The 27,642-nt window shown below is 40.5% G+C and overlaps 1 protein-coding gene across 1 annotated transcript in view; it reads left to right on the forward strand.

Annotated features, from left to right (window-relative positions):
• LOC118396058 (copine-8-like) overlaps positions 1-27,642 on the forward strand; it is a 75,931-nt gene that overhangs the window by 32,437 nt on the left and 15,852 nt on the right. Inside the window, exons 6-16 of the mRNA XM_052466293.1 lie at positions 4,078-4,154; positions 6,896-6,959; positions 17,879-17,982; positions 19,494-19,598; positions 22,322-22,363; positions 23,273-23,348; positions 23,595-23,651; positions 24,115-24,176; positions 24,961-25,007; positions 25,297-25,478; positions 25,906-26,033. Of these exons, the coding sequence (XP_052322253.1) occupies positions 4,078-4,154; positions 6,896-6,959; positions 17,879-17,982; positions 19,494-19,598; positions 22,322-22,363; positions 23,273-23,348; positions 23,595-23,651; positions 24,115-24,176; positions 24,961-25,007; positions 25,297-25,478; positions 25,906-26,033 (944 nt within the window). The remainder of the gene's footprint in view (positions 1-4,077; positions 4,155-6,895; positions 6,960-17,878; positions 17,983-19,493; positions 19,599-22,321; positions 22,364-23,272; positions 23,349-23,594; positions 23,652-24,114; positions 24,177-24,960; positions 25,008-25,296; positions 25,479-25,905; positions 26,034-27,642) is intronic.

Consider the following 27,642-nt stretch of genomic DNA (forward strand, 5'->3'; position numbering starts at 1 on the left):
ATGTTTTACCTGTATGTGTTACCTGTATGTTTTACCTGTATGTGTTACCTGTATGTGTTACCTGTATGTTTTACCTGTATGTGTTACCTGTATGTTTTACCTGTATGTTACCTGTATGTTTTACCTGTATGTTACCTGTATGTTTTACCTGTATGTTACCTGTATGTTTTACCTGTATGTTTTACCTGTATGTGTTACCTGTATGTTTTACCTGTATGTTACCTGTATGTTTTACCTGTATGTTACCTGTATGTTTTACCTGTATGTGTTACCTGTATGTTTTACCTGTATGTTACCTGTATGTTTTACCTGTATGTTACCTGTATGTTTTACCTGTATGTGTTACCTGTATGTTTTACCTGTATGTTACAAGCTTCCCCAAGTTGTAACAAACGGACCAGTTCGTAGCTGGATTCTTCACCGATCTTTTATACTTTCTCCGGAACATGAAATGTGGTGGAAGAAATTCCTTTGTTCTCTATGAAAATTCACTCTGTCTCTTATACTGTGTGGCCATGAGGCAGGGTCTTCTCCTCCGGAATTTACAACCTCTCTCTGATCACAGCAGTCTGGTTGAAGGAGGCAAGGGGGGAGGCAGGGAGAGGGGGATGGGGCTTGCTGTGTGTATCACCTGTATATGTTACCTATATGTTACCTGTATGTTACAATACCTGTATATGTTGCCTGTATGTGTTACCTATGTGTTACCTGTATGTTACAATACCTGTATGTGTTATGTATGTTACCTGTATGACATTTACATTTTTACATTTAAGTCATTTAGCAGACGCTCTTATCCAGAGCGATACAAATTGGTGCATTCACCTTATGACATCCAGTGGAACAGTCACTTTACAATAGTGCATCTAAATCTTAAAGGGGGTTACCTATATGTTACCTGTATGTGTTACCTATATACGTTACCTATATGTTACAATACCTGTATGTGTTACCTATATGTTACCTATATGTTACCTGTATGTGTTACCTGTTACCTGTATGTTACAATACCTGTATGTGTTACCTATATGTGTTACCTATATGTTACAATACCTGTATGTGTTACCTATATGTTACCTGTGTGTTACCTATATATGTTACCTATATGTTACCTGTATGTGTTACCTATATGTTACCTATATGTTACCTGTATGTGTTACCTATGTGTTACCTATATGTTACCTGTATGTGTTACCTATATATGTTACCTATATGTTACAATACCTGTATGTGTTACCTATATGTTACCTATATGTTACCTGTATGTGTTACCTATGTGTTACCTGTATGTTTTACCTGTATGTGTTACCTGTATGTTACCTATATGTTACCTATATGTTACCTGTATGTGTTACCTATATATGTTACCTATATGTTACAAAATGTTTGTGTTACCTATATGTTACCTGTATATGTTACCTGTATGTTACAATACCTGTATGTGTTACCTGTATGTGTTACCTATGTGTTACCTGTATGTTACAATACCTGTATGTGTTACCTGTATGTGTTACCTATGTGTTACCTGTATGTTTACCTGTATGTGTTACCTGTATGTGTTACCTATGTGTTACCTGTATGTTACAATACCTGTATGTGTTACCTATATGTTACCTGTATGTTACCTATATGTTACAATACCTGTATGTTACCTATATGTTACCTGTATGTTACCTATATGTTACCTGTATGTGTTACCTATATATGTTACCTATATGTTACCTGTATGTGTTACCTATGTTTTACCTGTATGTTACAATACCTGTATGTGTTACCTGTATGTTTTACCTGTATGTGTTACCTGTATGTTACCTGTATGTGTTACCTATATGTTACAATACCTGTATGTGTTACCTGTGTGTGTTACCTGTATGTGTTACCTGTATGTGTTACCTATATGTTACCTGTATGTGTTACCTATGTGTTACTTGTATGTTACCTGTATGTTACAATACCTGTATGTGTTACCTGTATGTTTACCTGTATGTGTTACCTGTATGTTACAATACCTGTATGTGTTACCTGTATGTTACCTGTATGTGTTACCTGTATGTGTTACCTATATGTTACCTGTATGTGTTACCTATGTGTTACCTGTATGTTACCTGTATGTGTTACCTGTATGTTACAATACCTGTATATGTTACCTGTATTTGTTACCTACATGTTTACCTGTATGTGTTACCTGTATGTTTACCTGTATGTGTTACCTGTATGTTACAATACCTGTATGTGTTTACCTGTATGTGTTACCTGTATGGTACAATACCTGTATGTGTTACCTGTATGTTACCTGTATGTGTTATCTATATGTTACAATACCTGTATGTGTTACCTATACCTGTATGTGTTACCTATATGTTACAATACCTGTATGTGTTACCTGTATGTTACAATACCTGTATGTGTTACCTATATATGTTACCTATATGTTACAAAAGCTGTTTGTGTTACCTATATGTTACCTGTATATGTTACCTGTATGTTACAATACCTGTATGTGTTACCTGTATGTGTTACCTATGTGTTACCTGTATGTTACAATACCTGTATGTGTTACCTGTATGTGTTACCTATGTGTTACCTGTATGTTACAATACCTGTATGTTTACCTGTATGTGTTACCTATGTGTTACCTGTATGTTACAATACCTGTATGTGTTACCTATATGTTACCTGTATGTGTTACCTATATGTTACAATACCTGTATGTTACCTATATGTTACCTGTATGTTACCTATATGTTTATATGTTACCTGTATGTGTTACCTATATATGTTACCTATATGTTACCTGTATGTGTTACCTATGTGTTACCTGTATGTTACAATACCTGTATGTGTTACCTGTATGTTACAATACCTGTATGTGTTACCTGTATGTTACCTGTATGTGTTACCTATATGTTACAATACCTGTATGTGTTACCTGTGTGTGTTACCTGTATGTGTTACCTGTATGTGTTACCTATATGTTACCTGTATGTGTTACCTATGTGTTACTTGTATGTTACCTGTATGTTACAATACCTGTATGTGTTACCTGTATGTTACAATACCTGTATGTGTTACCTGTATGTTACAATACCTGTATGTGTTACCTGTATGTGTTACCTGTATGTGTTACATGTATGTGTTACCTATGTGTTACCTGTATGTGTTACCTGTATGTTACCTGTATGTTACCTGTATGTGTTACCTGTATGTTACCTGTATGTTACCTGTATGTGTTACCTACATGTTACAATACCTGTATGTGTTACCTGTATGTTACAATACCTGTATGTGTTACCTATATGTTACAATACCTGTATGTGTTACCTATATGTTACAATACCTGTATGTGTTACCTGTATGTTACAATACCTGTATGTGTTATCTGTATGTTACCTGTATGTGTTATCTATATGTTACAATACCTGTATGTGTTACCTATATGTTACAATACCTGTATGTGTTACCTATATGTTACAATACCTGTATGTGTTACCTGTATGTTACAATACCTGTATGTGTTATCTGTATGTTACCTGTATGTGTTATCTATATGTTACAATACCTGTATGTGTTACCTGTATGTGTTACCTATATGTTACCTATATGTGTTACCTATGTGTTACCTGTATGTGTTACCTGTATGTGTTACCTGTATGTGTTACCTATATGTTACCTGTATGTGTTACCTATATTTATTATTATGTTCATCATGCCTTGTAGTCTGATCTCAAGGTCCTCATCATGTATGGATGTCATTATTCATCATATATAGTATGTATGGGAAGCTTGACAAAAACATTGGTCCAAACATTAATGTCCTGCTGTTGTCATGGTAGTGGCTAAGCCAGGCTCTTGAGTGTTTAGGTGTTAGATGGAGGAAAAGACAGATTGAAAAGCATAGCTATAATCAGTGTCACTTTTCCATATAATCGCCCTAGTCTGGTTGCTTGGCTTTGGTGCTCTCACATTCATGCTGAACATCCTACAGAAAATACTGTACAGCAAATTACAGTTTTTCCCCATCCATCTTTTGAGGCATTTCTCTCCCCCCCCTCTCTCTCTCTCTCACTGTGTGTTTAGGACTTCCTGGGCCAGGCGTTCTGTACCCTGGGGGAGGTGGTGGGCTCCACGGGAAGCCGCATGGAGAAACCTCTCATGTAAGTAATGTACCATTCTTTCTCTCTCTCTCTCACACACACACACACAAACACACACATCCCTGTTCCCTATCGTCGCTATTTTGTCCTATTTTGTCCTGTTTTGTCTTGTTTTGTCCTCATTATTAAAAGCCAGGCCCAAGAGGCAACATAAATTAGATGGTTTAAAGGGCTGTATTTTTTTATAGCAATTTTGCATAGTTGGTATTCCATTTATGTATATTCTATGGTGGGGCCAATCTCAGTCAATTTAGGAAAAATATTGAAATTCAATGCATTAATCCTCCTACATTACCACCTTCAGAACTCCTGGCTGCAAGGTTACCGCAAATTATTGTTGAGCAATACAAGAACCTTGTTCATGCCTATTTAATGAAACTCAGTTCATATTTGTATTGAGCACAAAACCAGGCATCCCCACCGAGTTTAGAACATAAGAAATCAGTTAGCGGATGACAACTTGACTTTATAATGCAGAAACATTTTGTAATCCAATGTATGGGATTCCAGCCATGTTGTTACTACCAGCTGCTGCTGTCACACAACAGGATGTGGGGGGTGGGGCTGTGGACCTGAGTGGGGTGACCCTCACCCAACTGTGTGTGTGTGTGTGTGTGGGAGATTATGTACGTATGAAAATGTGTTGTTGCAGCTGAATGGGTCAGCAGAAGAATGACACACAAAAGACGATGATGATGTAGGAATGAGCTGCTGTCATCGAGTTACATAATCATCTCAGGATGCACTTTTTCTCTGTGTCTGTGTGTGTGTGTGTGTGTGTGTGTGTGTGTGTGTGTGTGTGTGTGTGTGTGTGTTTTGAATGCAGTCAGCCCACTGTATCTAAAAGAGGCCCCTTTATTTACATGGAAAAGGCCGAGTCAAAAGTGTGGTCACTAGATTGGATAGATAATATAGTAGTAGATATAAGATAGTACATATAATGACCATACGTACTAAACACTGTTGCCTTTAGACAGATGATATCAGGATATCAAGACAGACGTCTTTCATGAACTTATTCTACCGTTACACATGACCGGTATTCCTCTTTTACACTATCCTGTGATACCCACCAGAACCGTACTGTGATGGTCCAGATTTTCTTTTCACTTTGTCGGTTCTAGTGCCGACAAAACCGTTTTAATGGTAGATAGGTGAGACAGAAGAGTATAGATCAGGTCGTGTTGCTGGTATCAAAGTCCGATTCTCATGTCGTCCCTTTTCTAGACTATAGATAATATATATATATTTTTATGTTGTATTGTCACATACACCAGATAGGTGTACTGAAATGTGTTGTTTTATAGGGTAAGCCATAGCAATACAGCACCCTGGAGCAAATGTGTGTTAAGTGCTTTGCTCAAGGGCACAGACAGATTTTTCACCTTGTCGACTCAGGTATTTGAACCGGCAACATTTTGTTTACTGGCCCAACGCTCTAACCGTTCAGCTACCTGCTGCCCTAATGAACCACATCAAAACCACATCAAGTGTGTGAAGAATCTAATTGAAGGACTTGTATGAACTGCACAGTTTATTCAATGTTATTCCTTTTCTACTTAATCCCTTCCATCTCTTTCATATTCTCCCTCTGTCTTCCTCCTCTCTCTCAATTCAATTCAATTCAAGGGGCTTTATTGGCATGGGAAACATGTTAACATTGCCAAAGCAAGTGAGGTAGATATTATAAAAAAGTGAAATAAACAATAAAAATGAACAGTAAACATTACACATACAGAAGTTTCAAAACAATAAAGACATTACAAATGTCATATTATATATATAGACAGTATTGTAACAATGTACAAATAGTTAAAGTACACAAGGGAAAATAAATAAGCATAAACATGGGTTGTATTTACAATGGTGTTTGTTCTTCACTGGTTGCCCTTTTCTTGTGGCAACAGGTCACACATCTTGCTGCTGTGATGGCACACTGTGGTATTTCCCCCAGTAGATATGGGAGTTTATCAAAATTGGATTCTCTCTCTCTCTCTCTCTCTCTCGTTCACTATCCCTCTCTCTTGTTCTTTCTCTCTCACACTCTCTCGTTTGCTCTCGCGCTCTTGCTCCCTTTCTCTCTCATTCACTATCTCTCTCGTGCTCTCGCTCCCAATCTCTCATTCTCTCTCTCTTTCTCTCATTCACTATCTCTCTCTCTTGTTCTCTTTCTTGTTCACTATCTCTCTCTCTATTGTTATCTTGCTCTCTTTTGCTCCCTCTCTTCCCCCCTCTCATTCCGTTTCGTCTCTATCACGCTCAGTCTCGTTCACTATTTCACTGTCTCTCTCCATCCCCCTTTCTCTTGCCCCCCCCCCCTTAATGCCAAGGTTTTGTTCTCACTGCTCACCCAGTCAGTTCATTTCAGAGAGTGCCTCACTCCCTGTGCCTCTGAGAGCCCCTCAAGTCTCAGACACCAAACAGATTTCAAAGACTCACTTAAATTTTACATCGATTTTCCTCCATGCATGTTTTTGCATAATCCCGGCAACATTACCTAGCTCTCCTTAGCCAAAAAAACATTGCTCTCTTTCCAGTCTGAACCAACCCTTTGGCTTCTAACAGTAATTTAATTTGTTTGTTCTGTATGTTGGCATTCTGTACAAAACACTAAGCCTAGGCCTCATGGAAGCTATTGACGATTCACACATGACATGGATGTGGACGGACGGCGAGCCATGAATAAATAATCAAATGTACAGTAACAGAAGAATGATTCCAGTCCCTTTGTGTTGTAACAGTGGGATTCCAGGGAAGAAGTGTGGAACTATCATAGTGAGAGCAGAGGAGCTGAGCAATTGCAGGGTGAGTTATTTTTGTGTGTTTAAAAAAACTCACTTGCAGTGTGAAGCTGTTGTTTAGCCCCTTGAATGAACAGGCATCAAAATGGACAACTTTAGCCTTTTAAACAGTGGATGTTTAGTCATACATATCCACATACTCCAACAAACAAACACATGCACAAACATTATTTTAAGTGTAAGCACAGAAATCACACATTGCCTGTTTCCCAATGAGTAGCTCTATGTACTGCAGCGACCTTAAACACAACAGTTCCTTTGGAAGGTATTCAGACCCCTTGACTTTTTACACTACATTTTCCATAATGACAAAGTGAAAACAGAAATATGTTATTTACATAAGTATTCAGACCCTTTGCTGTAAGATTGGAAATTGAGCTCAGGTGCATCCTGTTTCCATTGATCGTCATTGAGCTGTTTCTACAAATTGATTGGAGGCGACCTGTGGTAAATTCAATTGGACATGATTTGGAAAGACACGCCCTGTCTATATAAGGTCCCACACTTGTGGTAGCAATTCTATAGGAAAAGAGATTGAAAGAATCTGCAAACTACACTTTTATATGATTTGCAAAAATGGAGAATCAACCATCCACTCAACACCGCATAGTTGAAAGCGCAATAAATGGTGTCAGTTCTAGGTTTATACATGGCAGTCAGCAGATAGTGTAAAAGGCAATTACTTGTCTGTGCAGATTTAAGATAGCATGAGTTTGATAGCCTGATGGCTCAATCGTCTAGCTACATTCACAATCACTATAATATCCATGTGACTTTCTGTACAGTAAATCCACAGGATGTCGTTTGGGTGCTGCGGTCACACCCAAGTTTGTATCAGGTTAGAAAAGACAAGCATCTAACAAGATATTTCTTTATACAGTAAAACACAGGATGGCATGACAAATGTAATTTCCCACAACATTTCCTCCCTTTTGAGACTAAGTCTCAACCTAATAGAAAATGACACAAGTATTTTCATTAAACAAGCATTCACATGAGGAAAAAGATGGAACAGGACACATTCTTACACATAGTATATTACAATTGTAAATTACCTCCGTTGTCATTGAGTTTCAATCCTTCACATAGTGCAATTCATTCTCAGAAGGGAGAAAGGGACATATGAATTTAACATCAATAGATACTATATCACCAAAGGCAATTGCTTTGTTGAGACTGTCCATATTGCCACAGGGTCACCATGACGGTAGGCCCTTAACTCTACCGTGGGAGCATTATTCACATAACCCCCGCTGTGACATGGCCTATGGACATGTTGCACCATTAACTAAATGTTTTTTTACCTTGGTGTTATGGATCAGACATGTAATCAGACATAGGAAATACAGATAAATAGGGTTCTGAGGCATCTCCTTCGGGGGTCAGTAATGCCATGGCAAGAATAGCCTCAATGTCTTCACACAAGTAATAATATTAAAAAAATAACTAAGCCATAAAAATCAACCAGTGAAATATTGTAGCTCCCATAACACCAAATAATGACTGAACCTATCCAAACGGATTCCAATAGTTGTCTGGTTGGTGTTCTTTTGTGAAATCACCGCTAAGCTTTTCAGATGTTCCACTACAATAGACAAGTTAACCTCAACCTGGGGTATGAATGTACAGCAATGGTCATCTGTCATTTGACACTCTTATGCAAACATTCTGTCCCTGTATGTACTTAGCCTCTGGTTACAGATATATTTTGCACAATTAATCATTCTAACTCAACACATTCACTACTGCTAGTCCACTTAGTTATAAAACATACTAAAACATGCTCAAGTCAATTGTACTGTATCATCCAGAAATGCATATGTATTGATGTGCTTTAACATTGGAATTCTGAACAACTCCCCTACTATCAATGTTATACAACCCAAATTTAGAATGACAGTCTTCAATGCTCCACGTTGAGTTTATCACTCAAAATGCAAGACCCTCAACTTAGCACACAAACGCACGTAGAATGAAAACTTAGCACACACGTAGAATGAAAACTTAGCACACACGTAGAATGAAAACTTAGCACACACGTAGAATGAAAACTTAGCACACACGTAGAATGAAAACTTAGCACACACGTAGAATGAAAACTTAGCACACACAAACACACGTAGAATGAAAACTTAGCACACACAAACATAAGTAGAATGAAAAGGACAGACCAAAACAGTTAAGGAATCTCATTCAGAAAAATATTTATTGCATAACAAATGATTACCTTCCCAATTTTCTTAATACAACATTCCTAAAACAAATGTCAAATAGCATAACACTTGTTGAAACCATTTTGAAAATGTGCTTATACTGACAACCTCCCCGCAGAGTTATCCCTTAGGGAGGAATCCCAACCCGGTGAGATTTGTATCAAAACAAGACAAAAAGGACAGACAACACAACAGCAATATACAATTCATTCATATTAAACTAGAGGTGGGAAAAAGGTTTCCTTTCATAGGCAGACATGTGAAGAAACATTTGCATATTTACCAAAAGCCCTGTTACGAATCCCTTTTGGCCCGACAGTCTAAAAATCGACAACTGACATATACCGTCAAACTCAGGGTTTATTAATAAAACACATGGTAATTAGGGGGGGCAGGAAAAGGGGCTGAGTTGGACCCAAGGAAAGAAACAATAAGTATTCAAAAACACCCCTAAGCTAGACTAGCCTACTTTAACAGCTAACTAGACAAAAATACAGTGGGTGGTCCGCCCAGTTCTACCTAGTGTATTTAACAAAGTCTACCTACGGGTAGTGTATGCCCATGGGCGACTTGTCTTGGTTTCCCCTTTTCCCACCAGCAAACAAACACCATGACCAAAACAATACTCACAGGTGATGACAAAGTGCTATGGAGGTGCTCAAACAAAAGAGAGGTTAATACACAATGAGAGAGTGAAACACAGAGACCTACAGACATGGCATTTACAGAGAGATTGAGCTCTAGAGCAAACAACTGACAGGGTTTTTAAACCAAGGGAAAGGAACTGTGATAGGGTAGGAAACAGGAGGAGGTGTGTCTTCTGATTGATGATTGGATTGGTGACTGATTGGGGAGTGATGATTTTCACCTGTGAGGGGAGAAGGAGAGAAAAGAACACAGGATACACACACACACAGGATACACACACAGGATACTGGTATCCGTAACAAGCCCCAAGGGACTAGTAACTAAAAACTACAACGCTGCCTGTTAAATAAAAAATTACCAAATTAGAATAACAAATTAAATTAGAATTACAACTCTTGATAACTCATAAGGTAATGGGAAAATAGACTAGAGACAGGTGTCCCTCATTCAGGGCAGCACTCTCTCTTATTCTCGTGTTCTGAATTACACATAGGACTATTGCTAAATTATAAACTTCTTCCTAATCATTAGTATTACATTTAAATCTCACCCAATGTCTTCAGTTTTTCTAGTGAGTGTGATCAGGCCTTACCAGGAAGTCTGCTACTCTTTGTTTATTATTATCTATGCATAGTCACTTTGACTCTACCTAAATGTGCCTCCACACATTGACTCTGTACTGGTACCCCCTGTATATAGCCTCGCTATTGTTATTTTACTGCTGCTGTTTAATTATTTGTTTTAATTCAATGTTTTATTTGACATTTTTTACTTATCTATTTTTTACTTAACACATCTTTTTCTGAAAACTTCTTAATAAAGCATTGTTGGTTAAGGGCTTGTAGGTAAGTATTTCACTCTGGTCTACACCATATGGTCTACACACTTCGTCTTATGACTAAGTCCCAGAAAGGCAAGTTTGTATAAAGTTAGAAAAAAACTCCAGCATATAACAAGAGACAATTATTTAAACAGTAAAACACGGGATAGCATGACTAATTATGTCATTTTCCGGCTAAAAGAGAAGGAATATAATATCTATTGTTTACAGGAAACTTATTCAACAATCTTAAGTGAAGTTTTGTTGAAAAAGGACTGGGGGGGGCAAAATATATTTCTCCCATGGGTGAAGAAATTCAAAAGGGATGATGGTATTAATTAACAGTAATTTTGATCCAAATGTGCAAATTGTCCAAACAGATCATCAAGCTAGATGGATTATTTTAAATATGTTATTGGACAATAAACAGATATGGCTTATTAACCTATACGGTCCAAATAATGATGATCCAAGCTTCTTTGAAAATATATATGAGAATTGATCAACTCTACAATCAACACTAGACTCTATTATTATGGTGGGAGATTTTAATCTGGACTTAAATACCTCTATGGACCGTAAAGAAAAGGCACTTTTGGAATTCATCAACGTCATGGATATATTGGAATTAGTGGATATATGGAGGCTTAAATACCCTGACCTAGTGAGATATACATGGCGGAGGCTTAATCAAGCTCGTCGTCTTGATTACATTCTTATGTAATTCTCTCTGGCAACAAAAGTTTAAAAAGTGTTGTTAGGGGACAGAATGCATTCGGATTATCACATAATTGGCATATATATTACTCTTACAGAATTTCCACGTGGGCGAGGATATTGGAAATTTAATCAAAGCCTCTAGATGATAAATTGTTTAGAACTAGGACAAAATAATTTATAACTGACTTTTTCAGACACAACATAGGTACAACAGATCCCCTTATTGTGTGGGACACTTTTAAATATGCCTCTATTTATTTATTTCACCTTTATTTAACCAGGTAGGCTAGTTGAGAACAAGTTCTAATTTACAACTGCGACCTGGCCAAGATAAAGCAAAGCAGTTTGACACATACAACAACACAGAGTTACACATGGAATAAACAAACATACAATAGAAAAAGTCTATATACAGTGTGTGCAAATGAGGTAGGATAAGGGAGGTAAGGCAATAAATAGGCCATGTGGCGAAGTAATTAAAATATAGCAATATAGCAGTTCGCTCCAGTCATTGGCAGCATAGAACTGAAAGGAAAGGCGACCAAAGGAAGAATTGGCTTTGGGGGTGACCAGTGAGATATACCTGCTGGAGCGCATGCTATGAGTGGGTGCTGCTATGGTGACCAGTGAGCTGAGATAAGGCGGGGCTTTACCTAGCAGAGACTTGTAGATGACCTGGAGCCAGTTGGTTTGGCGGGGGAGAGTATGAAGCGAAAGCCAGCCAACGAGAGCGTACAGGTCGCAGTGGTGGGTAGTATATGGGGCTTTGGTGACAAAACGGATGGCACTGTGATAGACTGCATCCAGTTTGTTGAGTAGAGTGTTGGAGGCTATTTTGTAAATGACATCGCCAAAGTCGAGAATCGGTAGGATGGTCAATTTTACTAGGGTATGTTTTGCAGCATGAGTGAAGGATGCTTTGTTGCGAAATAGGAAGCCGATTCTAGATTTAATTTGGGATTGGATATGCTTAATGTGAGTATGGAAGGAGAGTTTACAGTCGAACCAGACACCTAGGTATATGTAGTTGTCCACATATTCTAAGTCCGAACCGTCCAGAGTAGTGACGCTGGACGGGCGGGCAGGTGCGGGCAGCGATCGGTTGAAGAGGATGCATTTAGTTTTACTTAAGAGCAGTTGGAGGCCACGGAAGGAGAGTTGTATGGCATTGAAGCTTATTGAAATTCTCAATTATTGTGGATTTATCAGTGGTGACAGTGTTTCCTAGCCTCAGTGCAGTGGGCAGCTGGGAGGAGGTGCTCTTACAGGATGAGAATTTCTGCTTGAAAAAGCTAGCCTTAGCTTTCATAACTGCCTGTGTATATTGTTTCCTAACTTCCCTGAAAAGTTGCATATCACGGGGGCTATTCAATGCTAATGCAGAACGCCACAGAATTGTTTTGTGCTGGTCAAGGGCAGTCAGGTCTGGAGTGAACCAAGGCCTATATCTGTTCCTGGTTCAACATTTTTTTGAAAGGGGCATGCTTATTTAAGATGGTGAGGAAGGCACTTTAAAGAATGACCAGGCATCGTCTGCTGACGGGATGAGGTCAATATCCTTCCAGGATACCCGGGCCAGGTCGATTAGAAAGGCCTGCTCGCTGAAGTGTTTTAGGGAGCGTTTGACAGTGATGAGGGGTGGTCGTTTGACCGCAGACCCATTACGGATGCAGGCAAGGTGGCAGTGATCGCTGAGATCTTGGTTGAAAACAGCAGAGGTGTATTTAGAGGGCAAGTTGGTTAGGATGATATCTATGAGGGTGCCCGTGTTTACGGATTTGGGGTTGTACCTGGTGGGTTCATTGATCATTTGTGCGAGATTGAGGGCATCAAGCTTAGATTGTAGAATGGCCGGGGTGTTAAACATGTCCAAGTTTCGGTCACCTAGCAGCACGAGCTCTGAAGATATATGGGGGGCAATCAATTTACATATGGTGTCCAGGGCACAGCTGGGGGCAGGGGATGGTGTGGTGGTTCATTTCCTTACTATCAAATGAGGAGAGACAAACTTATCACACAAGTCAGAGTTATACTTAAACTAAATATGTAATGATGAGAGCTTTGCAATAGCAATGACTTGTCAACTATTCACAATTTCTAATGATCCGTTGAGAGTGGAGAGACAAAAGTACAAAGGTATTTTATAGCCAAGATACACCCCTTTCAACCTACATGACGAACAACAGATACATAGAATGTGTCACAAGGTTAAGACTCCAAACTGGAACCATCTCTCCCTGGTACGTTATAGAGCAGAAACATTAAATCATGCTCTGGAGTGCTCTTTAGGTTTTATCACCCAAAGACATTGTAAATTTCCTCTGTCAATGTTATCTCCCAGAGGCCCATCCTCAGTAGAACACACACACACAATAGTTAACAGAATACTCTGTTCTGTCGAATAAAACAACCATTTGATGCAATAAAAGCATTATAACATAATCTTGCAGTTTTTCCCTTGACAGTGGTCTATAGCAAGCGGCAGCAATGAGAGACTTGTTTCTGGAAAGGTGTATTTTTAAAAGTAGAAGCTCGAATTGTTTGGGTACAGACCTGGATAGTAAGACGGAACTCTGCAGGCTATCTCTGCAGTAGATTGCAACACCGCCCCCTTTGGCAGTTCTATCTTGTCGGAAGATTTTGAAGTTAGGGATGGAAATTTCAGGGGTTTTGGTGGTCTTCCTAAGCAAGGATTCAGACACGGCTAGGACATCCGGGTTGCCAGTGTGTGCTAAAGCAGTGAATAAAACAAACTTAGAGAGGAGGCTTCTAATGTTAACATGCATGAAACCAAGGCTTTTACGGTTACAGAGGTCAGCAAATGAGAGTACCTGGGGAGTAGGAGTGGAGCTAGGCACTGCAGGGCCTGGATTAACCTCTAGATCCCCAGAGGAACAGAGGAAGTGTAGGATAAGGGTACGGCTAAAGGCTAACAAAACTGGTCGTCTAGAACGTTCAGAACAGAGAGTAAAAGGAGCATGTTTCTGGGCGCGATAGAATAGGTTCAAGGCATAATGTACAGACAAAGGTATGGTAGCATGTGAGTACATTGGAGGTTAACCTAGGCATTGAGTAATGATGAGAGAGATATTGTCTTTAGAGGCGTTTAAACCAGATGATGTCACAGCATATGTGGGAGGTGGAACTAAATGGTTGGTTAAGGCATATTGAGCAGGGCTAGCAGGCTAGCAGATGGGCATTCAGAGGACGTCGCGGCGTAGGGGCCAGTTGAGTACCCCCTCGAGCAGGTTACGTCGGTAGTCCAGTCGTGAAGGATCGGCGGAGTTCCGTGCCCCGTACCGGCAGTAGAAGGGGTCCGGGTATTGTAGCCCAGGAGTGGCTGATGGGCCTCTTCAGCTAGCTGGGAGAATGGGCCTAGCATGGGCTAACTCTAGGCTAATTGGTGCTTGCTTCGGGACAGAGGTTAGCCAGGAGTAGTCACTCGGGTTGCAGCTAGCTAGCTGCGATGATCCGGTGAAAAGGTTCAGAGCTTGCGGTAGGAATCCGGGGATATGGAGAGAAAATAGGTCCAGTATGCTCTGGTTTGAGTCGCGTTGTACAAACTGGAGAGAGCTTTCCGAGCTAAACGTTAGCTGATGACCACTATCAGTGGTTAGCTGATTACTAGCTAGTAGCTAGTGAGCTGGCAAGCTTCTGTTGGGGGATTCCGGTTCCGAGGTAAATAAAAGAACAGATCCACACCACGTTGGGTGAGGCGGGTTACAGGAGAGTATTTTGAAGTTGAGGTTTAGAAAAATACAAAAAAAATATATGCAAAGAAAAATATATAAAAAGATATATACATGGAACATGACAAGATAAAGGACAAAGACGTCTGACTGCTACACCATCTTGGATTAAGAGGCCATGCAATTTAGAGGCCATGCAATTCAGTACTCATCTATAAAACAATAGCAATTTAAATCAAAAGAGTCCATATTAACAAAGGAAATTGAAGGACTAACAGTACAGTAGATAGCAATAAAAACTGTACCCTAAAGGCACAGAATAAGTCAGAGGAAAAACAAAAAGAAATGGAGGAACTTATTCAAGAAAGATCCAGTGTAATATATTATAAAAAATAAAGCGAACTGGATGGAATAGGGGGAAATGCACCAAATTATTTTTCAATCTCCAATATAGAAATGCTACCAAAATGTTTTATTGAAACTTGTTACAAATGATGGAGTCACACATGATTCACCAAATTATTTTTTGAAAGAGGAAGTAAAGTACTTTAAGAATATGTTTTCATTTCAGTCTCCTCCATCTCCACTCACCGAAGCTAATTGTATTGATTTTTTTCCTAATAATAATGTAAAATTAATATCTGTACAGACAGACTCAGGTCAAGGCCAAATTACAGAGGAGGAACTTCTTGATGCAATTAAAGCCTTTAAGGCTGGGAAAACTCCAGGGCCGGATGGCATTTTTTTCAATTTATTTTTAATTTATTTCACCTTTATTTAACCAGGTAGGCTAGTTGAGATCAAGTTCTCATTTGCAACTGCGACCTGGCCAAGATAAAGCATAGCAGTGTGAACAGACAACACAGAGTTACACATGGAGTAAACAATTAACAAGTCAATAATACAGTAGAAAAAAGGCACACCAGTGGAAGTATACCATTTCTATTTATTTTTTCTTAGAGGACCGTTATTAGCATGTTTTAACCACTCTTATATAAATGGTAGATTATTGGACACTCAACAAGAAGGTCTGATATCATTATTACTGAAACAGGACCCAAGTGGTATATATAAAGGTGTCAGTGCTGTGATGCAAAAATCCCAGCTAAATGCTTGGCGCATAGAATGAAAAAAGTATTGTCAGATATTATTCATCCTAATCAGACAGTTTTTTTCATGTGGACGATACATTAGAGATAATATAAGACAAGGTCTTTCAGCATGACAATGATCGCAAACACACCACCCGGGCAACGAAGGAGTGGCTTCGTAAGAAGCATTTCAAGGTCCTGGAGTGGCCTAGCCAGTCTCCAGATCTCAACCCCAAAGAAAATCTTTGGAGGGAGTTGAAAGTCTGTGTTGCCCAGCAACAGCCCCAAAACATCATTGCTCTAGAGGAGATCTGCATGGAGGAATGGGCCAAAATACCAGCAACAGTGTGTGAAAACCTTGTGAAGACTTACAGAAAACATTTGACCTCTTTCATTGCCAACAAAGGTGTATATAACAAAGTATTGAGATAAACTTTTGTTATTGACCAAATACTTATTTTCCACCATAATTTGCAAATAAATTCATTAATAATCCTACAATGTGATTTTCTGGATTTTTTCCCCTCATTTTGTCTGTCATAGTTGAAGTGTACCTATGATGAAAATTACAGGCTTCTCTAATCTTTATAAGTGGGAGAACATGCACAATTGGTGGATGATTAAATACTTTTTTTGCCCCACTGTATGTATGTATGTATGTATGAATGTTTATGTATTCATATCTATATGTATGGGTATATACATGTATGTATATGGATATATATATTTACCAAAAAAAGATATGGGAGATTGGAAACGATGCAGGCAATTACATTGATGGAAGCAACAATCTTTCTGCAATATTAAGCTGATCCACCTCTTAAAAAAAAGATTGAACTCTTTGGCCTGAATACCAAGCCTGGAGGAAACCTGGCACCATCCCTACAGTGATGCATGGTGGTTGGGGAGACTAGTTAGGATCGAGGGAAAGATGAGCAGAGCAAAGTACAGAGATCCTTGATGAAAACCTGCTCCAGAGTGCTCAGGACCTCAGACTGGGGTGAAGGTTCACTTTCCAACAGGACAACATCCTTTCCAACAGGACACAGCTAAGACAACGTAGGAATGGCTTCGGGTCAAATCTCTGACTGTCCTTGAGTGGGCTAGCCAGAGCACGGACTTGAACCCAATCGAACATCTCTGGAGAGACCTGAAAATAGCTGTGCAGCAACGCTCCCCATCCAGCCTGACAGACCTTGAGAGGCTCTGCAGAGAAGAATGGGAGAAACTCCCCAAATACAGGTGTGCCAAGTTTGTAGCGTCATACCCAAGAAGGCTCGATGCTGTTGTCATTGCCGAAGGTGCTTCTTCAAAGTACTGAGTAAAGGGTCTTAATGCTTATGTAAATGTGATATTTCTGATTTTTATTTGTAATAAATTAACAAAATGTCTAAACCTGTTTTTGCTTTGTCATTATGGGGTATTGTGTGTAGATTGATGAGGAACTTAAATAATGTAATACATTTTTGAATTAAGGATGTAAGGTAACAAAATTTGAAAAAAGTCAAGGGGTCTGAATACTTTCTGAAGGCACTGTACATCGACCTCGTCAAGAAGTTCGGATCTCTTGAAATAAGCGCTAAGGTTTTAGGGTGACAGTCACTGGACCCAGATTCGAGTTCCGGTCAGGGCTAACCCCTGAATTCGCTACAATACTGAGCCCCCCAGCCAATCAAAATGTGTCCCTGTCTGTGGTGTTGATTGTCTGGCTGTTCCATTCATCTGTAACCTGGTCTCTCTAGGAGTCAGTGATGCTGCAGTTCTGTGGGAACAAGTTGGACAAGAAAGACTTCTTTGGGAAGTCTGATCCTTTTCTGGTGTTCTACCGCAGTAATGAGGACGGATCGTAAGTTGTCAATCGTTGAGCCAGTTTTCCATTTTGTACAAAACATCTTTCAAAATCTAATCGAAAATGGATTCATTTGCAACCATTAATGTTTGTAAAGTGTTATTCAAAATATTTGAGTTTTTTTACTCCAAGACGTACAAAACACACCCAGATACTGTACTATATTTGGTGTTTGCCCATACACAGTGGGAAAAAGGCCTGTAGACAATGAACAAATACTGTACTATATTTGGTGTTTGCCCATACACAGTGGGAAAAAGGCCTGTAGACAATGAACAGATACTGTACTATATTTGGTGTTTGCCCATACACAGTGGGAAAAAGGCCTGTAGACAATGAACAAATACTGTACTATATTTGGTGTTTGCCCATACACAGTGGGAAAAAGGCTTGTAGACAATGAACAGATACTGTACTATATTTGATGTTTGCTCATACACAGTGGGAAAAAGGCCTGTAGACAATGAACAAATACTGTACTATATTTGGTGTTTGCCCATACACAGTGGGAAAAAGGCTTGTAGACAATGAACAGATACTGTACTATATTTGATGTTTGCTCATACACAGTGGGAAAAAGGCCTGTAGACAATTAACAAATACTGTACTATATTTGGTGTTTGCCCATACACAGTGGGAAAAAGGCCTGTAGACAATGAACAAATACTGTACTATATTTGGTGTTTGCCCATACACAGTGGGAAAAAGGCCTGTAGACAATGAACAGATACTGTACTATATTTGGTGTTTGCCCATACACAGTGGGAAAAAGGCCTGTAGACAATGAACAAATACTGTACTATATTTGGTGTTTGCCCATACACAGTGGGAAAAAGGCTTGTAGACAATGAACAGATACTGTACACTCTCCAAATAGCAACAGTATATGGTTACATGTACGGTAAATAATAATGTCCATGTCCTAAACATCCCAGCTGAGACAGACACAGAGCGTATAGGTGGTGAGGGATGAGTGGATGTGAAAGAGAGGATGAGAGGAGAGGAAAAGAAGAAGAACGGGTCGTTGAGACTGAGTTGAGCACACGCTGTATGAGATGTCCTTGTCCAGCAGATGTTTTTATGAAAACAGACTCCCTTTGTTTTGCGTTTAACGCATATGGCTTGTGTGCAGCTGGGTATTAACTGAAGCAGTTTAAATGGCCAGCTCCAGGGCACAACAGCAGTATGCTGCCTGCCCATCCTGAACACCTGGTCACACTGTGTGCTGTTTACGAGCAGTTGTTGTTGTTTGTTTAGATTTTTAAAGACAAAAATATGACAAACTTAATACTAAATAAGAAAACAAATGTAAACAAACATAGCAAAGTTTGAGTTGGAAAACTGAGTCTCGAAAGGGTTCCAATACTGTAACGTGTGTGTGTGTGTGTGTGTGTGTGTGTGTGTGTGTGTGTGTGTGTGTGTGTGTGTGTGTGTGTGTGTGTGTGTGTGTGTGTGTGTGTGTGTGTGTGTGTGTGTGTGTGTGTGTGTGTGTGTGTGTGTTTTTCTAGGTTTACTATCTGCCATAAGACAGAGGTTGTAAAGAACACTCTGGACCCAGTGTGGCAGGCCTTCAAGATCCCTGTCAAGGCCCTGTGCAATGGCGATTATGATAGGTAACTGATAGCAGAGATACAGGTAACTGATACCAGAGATACAGGTAACTGATACCAGAGATGTAGGTAACTGATACCAGAGATACAGGTAACTGATACCAGAGATACAGGTAACTGATACCAGAGATACAGGTAACTGATAGCAGAGATACAGGTAACTGATAGCAGAGATACAGGTAACTGATACCAGAGATGTAGGTAACTGATACCAGAGATACAGGTAACTGATACCAGAGATACAGGTAACTGATAGCAGAGATACAGGTAACTGATACCAGAGATGCAGGTAACTGATACCAGAGATGCAGGTAACTGATACCAGAGATACAGGTAACTGATACCAGAGATACAGGTAACTGATACCAGAGATACAGGTAACTGATACCAGAGATACAGGTAACTGATACCAGAGATACAGGTAACTGGTACCAGAGATGCAGATAACTGATACCAGAGATACAGGTAACTGATACCAGAGATACAGGTAACTGGTACCAGAGATGCAGGTAACTGATACCAGAGATACAGGTAACTGATACCAGAGATGCAGGTAACTGATACCAGAGATGCAGGTAACTGATACCAGAGATACAGGTAACTGATACCAGAGATACAGGTAACTGGTACCAGAGATGCAGGTAACTGATACCAGAGATACAGGTAACTGATACCAGAGATACAGGTAACTGATACCAGAGATACAGGTAACTGGTAACAGAGATGCAGGTAACTGGTACCAGAGATATAGGTAACTGATACCAGAGATGCGGGTAACTGATACCAGAGATACAGGTAACTGGTACCAGAGATACAGGTAACTGATACCAGAGATGCAGGTAACTGGTAACAGAGATGCAGGTAACTGATACCAGAGATGCAGGTAACTGATACCAGAGATGCAGGTAACTGGTAACAGAGATGCAGGTAACTGGTACCAGAGATACAGGTAACTGGTACCAGAGATACAGGTAACTGATACCAGAGATGCAGGTAACTGGTAACAGAGATGCAGGTAACTGGTACCAGAGATACAGGTAACTGATACCAGAGATGCAGGTAACTGATACCAGAGATGCAGGTAACTGGTAACAGAGATGCAGGTAACTGATACCAGAGATGCAGGTAACTGATACCAGAGATGCAGGTAACTGATACCAGAGATGCAGGTAACTGATACCAGAGATACAGGTAACTGATACCAGAGATACAGGTAACTGATACCAGAGATACAGGTAACTGATACCAGAGATACAGGTAACTGATACCAGAGATGCAGGTAACTGATACCAGAGATGCAGGTACCTGATACCAGAGATGCAGGTAACTGGTAACAGAGATGCAGGTAACTGATACCAGAGATACAGGTAACTGATACCAGAGATGCAGGTAACTGATACCAGAGATACAGGTAACTGGTATCAGAGATACAGGTAACTGATACCAGAGATGCAGGTAACTGATACCAGAGATACAGGTAACTGATACCAGAGATACAGGTAACTGATACCAGAGATACAGGTAACTGATACCAGAGATGCAGGTAACTGATACCAGAGATGCAGGTAACTGGTACCAGAGATACAGGTAACTGATACCAGAGATACAGGTAACTGATACCAGAGATGCAGGTAACTGGTATCAGAGATACAGGTAACTGATACCAGAGATGCAGGTAACTGATACCAGAGATACAGGTAACTGATACCAGAGATACAGGTAACTGATACCAGAGATGCAGGTAACTGATACCAGAGATGCAGGTAACTGATACCAGAGATGCAGGTAACTGATACCAGAGATACAGGTAACTGATACCAGAGATGCAGGTAACTGATACCAGAGATACAGGTAACTGATACCAGAGATGCAGGTAACTGATACCAGAGATGCAGGTAACTGATACCAGAGATGCAGGTAACTGATACCAGAGATACAGGTAACTGATACCAGAGATGCAGGTAACTGATACCAGAGATGGAGGTAACTGGTACCAGAGATGCAGGTAACTGATACCAGAGATGCAGGTAACTGATACCAGAGATGCAGGTAACTGATACCAGAGATGCAGTTAACTGATACCAGAGATGGAGGTACTGTAAATGACAGATGCATAGATTCCGTACTTTGAAATAAAACGGAGAATGGCCTCTCCTCAACATTAAAATGTATACACTCCAGTTATAAAATATTTATATAAATCAAATGTATTACTATAATAAATGCAATCCACTCTATAGGAATGACCAGAGCAAGCTAGGCCTCTTGGGTGTGATGTCTGCCTATATCACTAAGCAACAGAAACAAACCCCAACCCACAAATAACTAGGTATCAGTATTCCTCTGTACTTGGTAGTTGACCACAGACCATTTCTAGAACCACTTTAGGATTCAGGTACAAAGCAGTGGCTGCTGCTACAATCTTTATTTTTTTGCGACCCGTGACTCCTGCAATCTTTAGCATATTGAATCCCATTAGCAGACATAACTTCCTGAGAGCAGTCCTCTTAGAGCCAGACCATCTTCTTACACAGATGAGCACTTCTCATTTAAACAGAGATTCTCAATCGGCACACTAATTGTTTTTTTCTAATGGAATTTCTCTCTGTCTCTCTCTGTCTCTCTCTCTCTCTCTCTCTCTCTCTCTCTCTCTCTCTCTCTCTCTCTCTCTCTCTCTCTCTCTCTCTCTCTCTGTCTCTCTCTCTCTCTCTCTGTCTGTCTCTCAGGAGCATAAAGGTGGAGGTGTATGATTGGGACAGAGATGGAGGGTAGGTACTGTCTCAGACACATAATATACACACATATACACACACACACACTTACATGCAGGCAGGTACACACACGCCACTTTTTTATCACATGATAATTTGTGAGACAACACACTATATAGGCATCCACAAAAATACAGACATTGATGAAATGGCATTGACTTTAATAGAGAAAATATATTGTATCTCTATGAGATAACTCTCCACTGTGATGGATGAGGAGGTTGGGAGGATGAGGAGGTTGGGAGGATGAGGAGGTTGGGAGGATGAGGAGGTTGGGAGGATGTGGAGGTTGGGAGGATGTGGAGGTTGGGAGGATGAGGAGGTTGGGAGGATGAGGAGGTTGGGAGGATGAGGAGGTTGGGAGGATGTGGAGGTTGGGAGGATGAGGAGGTTGGGAGGATGAGGAGGTTGGGAGGATGAGGAGGTTGGGAGGATGAGGAGGTTGGGAGGATGTGGAGGTTGGGAGGATGAGGAGGTTGGGAGGATGAGGAGGTTGGGAGGATGAGGTCACAGCTGGTAGGTACCAAACCTGTTCAGGGGTGTCTGACACTGAGTACTGTTGCATGCACACAATAATCTGATTATTGTGGATAATCAGATGAATATAATAGTTTGTTTAAAGCTTTTGCCTGCTTTACAAGAAGAACAGTGTTGCCACATGCGCAGATCAAATACAACGCTTGAACGCCCATTTAGCTGTTTACATGTAATTCCAAAGATTACTCAGAAAACCAGGTGTTTTACTTGCCGCATCCTTACTTCGATTATGACCTTACGCCGATTAAGATAAGCAGAGTAAGGTGTCTACATGACTAATGCCATACTCAGCCTACTGCCAGAATCAGTTTAATATCAATTTATTAGTGTGTATGTAACTGTACTCAGTGTGTGTGTTTGCTCACCCAGGCATGACTTCATTGGGGAGTTCAGCACCAGATACAGGGAGATGTCAAGAGGCCAGTCACAGTTCCACACCTATGAGGTAAAAAACACACACACAAACATACAAACACGCACACAACCTTGCCTCAGCTGTTTACCCAAACAATGAACCTTCCAGGGCATTGCACTAATTGTCTAAGCAATAACCTTTGCTCTCCCGCATCCATCTGATTCATGGCCTAGTCAGCCTATTAGATTGAGGAACATAATTCAGTTAGACAGGCTTTATTTTCAACTTACGATCAACGAGACAAATTGAACCAAGCCCTGTTCTCCTTCTCTGCAGGTGGTAAATCAGAAGAAGAGAGACAAGAAGAAGAAGAGATACCTCAACTCAGGAACAGTGAGTTTAATACCCTCTTCTACTCTAGCAATCCCTTAATGGGATTCTATCAATGTGATTCTGCACTTACGTATCTGTGCCTGTTCATAGCCCAAAGGAGTCACTGTTGAAAGACTAGTCTAGTCCTGCACTCTGTGTGCTGTTGCCAACTTTTCTATGGTTGTTGTGCCATGTTGAAATAGGTGTACTCTATTGTGTACTCTATGTATTGTTTAAATAGGTGTACTCTATGGTGTACTCTATTGTGTACTCTATTGTGTACTCTATGTACTGTTGAACTAGGTGTGCTCTATTGTGTACTCTATGTACTGTTGAAATAGGTGTGGTAATACTGTAGTTCCACTGAAATCCCAATGTGTTTTAAAGGGATAGTTCACTTTTATAAAGTTTTAGGCTTATTATAAAGTCGGGAATAAGCTAAAACTTCAAAAAGTATCCCTTTAACCTCCGAACATGTTGCCAGGTAACCCTGCTGTCCTGCCTGGTGGACATGGAGCTCACCTTCCTGGACTACATCAAAGGGGGGTACGTTACAAAGTTTTGTTTTTAATTAAAGTCTCATTTGAATAGGGACACATTGAATTAAAGTCTCATTTGAATAGGGACACATTGAATAAAAGTTTAATTTGAATAGGGACACATTGAATAAAAGTTTGATTTGAATAGGGACACATTGAATTAAAGTTCAATTTGAATAGGGACACATTGAATTAAAGTTCAATTTGAATAGGGACACATTGAATACAAGTTTAATTTGAATAGGGACACATTAAATAAAAGTTTAATTTGAATAGGGACACATTAAATAAAAGTTTAATTTGAATAGGGACACATTGAATACACAACAGTCAGATGCATTGCACCATCACTCTTTAGCCTACACCTAATTTCCATTGCTTGTCCCTAGATCTGTGTTAAAACGTTTAGTACTAGCTTTCCATGTTGTATTGTTCATTTTGACTGTGTACCCCATGCAACCTGCACATTTTTATTTCCAAGCACCTAACATAATGTATTACTGAAATAGGTTATACTAATTTAACTGAAACAATTTCCATGGTAACCTCTTCATCTAGCGCTAAGCTCACTTACATCCCTAGTGGTAATTGAAGGTAGGAACAAACTCCTAGTTAAGTGGATTACTAATCTGCTCGTAGGCCTATGTTCATTTTGCAGGTGACAGCAGTTACTGATAACTCATAACCCCTTGTGAATTAATTGAGTTAGTCGGATCGCTTTGACTCATGATGTAATTGAATGTAGTATGACTGACGCTTCAATACCTTTACTGTTTGGTTTTGTCTTGCAGGACTCAGATTAATTTCACGGTGGCAATTGATTTCACAGCATCAAATGGTGAGTGTGACCAAATCTGTTTTTAGTTCTTGTCAGGCCTTGAGAACCCTGTGCCTGTGTGACAGTAAGGTAATGTCCATGTGTTTTGAATGTTGGTGTCAGAAAACCCAAGACAAAGGGTAAGGAGGAACAATTTGTACCACCAACATTACAGCTACAAGGCTTTTTTTCAAGACAATTCTCAATGGTAGAAAGCTGCTTAATAGTTTGCAATGTATGAACAGCATCCCCTCTTTCCAACTACACAATAGTGTGGACCTCAGTTCTACTGTGTTGGGTTTGTGTCCAGGCAACCCGTCTCAGCCCACCTCCCTCCACTACATGAGTCCGTACCAGTTGAATGCCTATGCCATGGCTCTCAGGGCCGTGGGGGAGATCATCCAGGACTACGACAGTGACAAGATGTTCCCTGCTCTGGGCTTCGGAGCCAAGCTGCCCCCGGACGGACGCGTCTCGCACGAGTTCGCTCTGGTGAGGAGACAGGAGACACCTCCATCCATCTTTACATCCATCTATCCCTCCTCCTTCTTACCTGCCACTCTCTCATCAGTCCTGGTTCTGGACCAGTGGAGGCTGGTGGAGAGAGAACTGACAAATTACCCCTTAGGCTCTGGTCATATGTAGTTCACTAGTAGTTCCTGTTCTAACCCTTCCTATCCAGATGTAGTGCCTATGCCGCCCTAGGGGCTGGCAGTCATTCCAGCTGCTCAGTTGGGGAACACTCTCCCCAGAGGGGCCCAGCCTGAGACCACGACAGGCCCCATATGCATTCATCTAGGCATTAAGGATGTACTGAGTTAGTCTTTTAAGAATGGACTGCATGGAGAGAGGGAGAGAGGGAGATTTCTATGTTGTCTCGCTCATGTTCCTGATGTTTGTTCTGTGTGTTCCTGTATAGAACGGGAACCCTCAGAACCCATACTGCAGTGGGATTGAGGGAGTGATGGAGGCTTACTACCAGAGCCTCAAGTCTGTCCGCCTCTACGGACCCACACACTTCTCCCCTGTTATCAACCACGTGGCCAGGTACTGTAGGTCATACACACACTCACACCAGAACTAACCACCATGTACAAAGAGCATTCCCAGTGCGATTCCATTGAACTCCTACTGTGGTCCTTCAGTGTGGTACAATAAACTGCTATGATCAATAGATAGCCCCAGTGTGTTCCACAGTGACCTGTGACTCCTCAGGGAAAGACCAGATTAAAATAAATGCTGTAATAGCTCAGCCGTCCCACTGAAATCAATACTAACTGTGGTGGCATGAACACACACGGACACACGCACACCTACGCACGGACAAAACCCCACGCACGCAGGCATGCACACATGCACAAACACACGTCTTGTCTTCTCAGTTTGAGAAAATCGTTTGTGCTTTGTGTGCAACCGCTGAGCACACCGTGGAGATCAAAGGTCAACATAGGTCTGCCTGTCAGACGGTGATCAGAAAGGAACACTCTTTTCACACCCACTCATAGAACAGTAAGTAACCACACATGAAAGCAGCAGCTCAAGCTATGATTGGTGAAATTACCACGTCCGTTTATGATGTCACAACAAAGAAGTTACTGTTTTACTTTACTTTTTTTTCGTCGGACATCATTGCATGCTCCTCTCCTCCATTTCATCAACACAACCGAAACAATAACAAGGGCACTGGGGGGGGGGTCGAACAGTGGCGCTGTTTCTCCCTTTATTGGATTTCAGCTTTAAGTGTGCGTCCCAATTGGTCCCATAGGCTCTGGTCCAAATGAGTGCACTATATAGGGAATATGGTGCAGTTTAGGACGCACTCTTAATGTCACATCTCCTCACCATCACACAAATAGATGCGAGAACCCAGTTCAGATTAGATTACAACATCACACCGGTGCCTTTATATGAAGAAGAAAAAAAATGTTATGAAAAAAGGGACACACACAAGACGAGGATAAAACATCCAGCTTCCAACGTAATCCCTTACTTATTGCAGCAATAAAATAAACTGCAAATGCAAGCAAGAGGTCAGAGGTCTTCTCCTCCTCTGTATCCAAAGTTATTCAATATTGTCCTTCAAAAGTATTCATTCAACGTTGCATGCAGATAGAATGGTTGGTGGTTGTTGAAAACAAATAAGGCTTTGCACGATCGACTAGTGGACAGACACTATGGGAGACATCGTGAATAATGTTAATTTTATCCGAGCAGAAGAGAATTGTACTCGGTGCCTCGCTGTCTCTCCGTGTGTGCAGTGTCCCCGTGCCATACATGCTCTACTTGATATTCACTATTGGGAAATCTTACCCAATCATCTATAAACACACACAAGATTGACTGTAACAAGCTATCTCCCCCATCCCTCTTCGCTCCTCAACTCCCATCTATTTCCCGGTGTGGTCAGACCGCCCACGTGGCCTAAGAATAGCCTTGCCGTTCATAGCTCATTTATTCTCAGTGATACCAAAACACACTGAGGGAAATCATTTTCACCCAAATAAGTGTCTCGAGTGTCCAACGAGATCATCATACTCGCACGTGTGGCTGTATTTATTTGCCACCAGATGGTGTGTACCCCCCAGGGTTACAGTCCATGTATGGGCCAGATTTGGGTCTCAACCATCAGCCAAACCAATGACCAAACCATCACTAA

Source organism: Oncorhynchus keta, chromosome 17 (assembly GCF_023373465.1).
Source record: "Oncorhynchus keta strain PuntledgeMale-10-30-2019 chromosome 17, Oket_V2, whole genome shotgun sequence".
Lineage (NCBI taxonomy): Eukaryota > Metazoa > Chordata > Actinopteri > Salmoniformes > Salmonidae > Oncorhynchus > Oncorhynchus keta.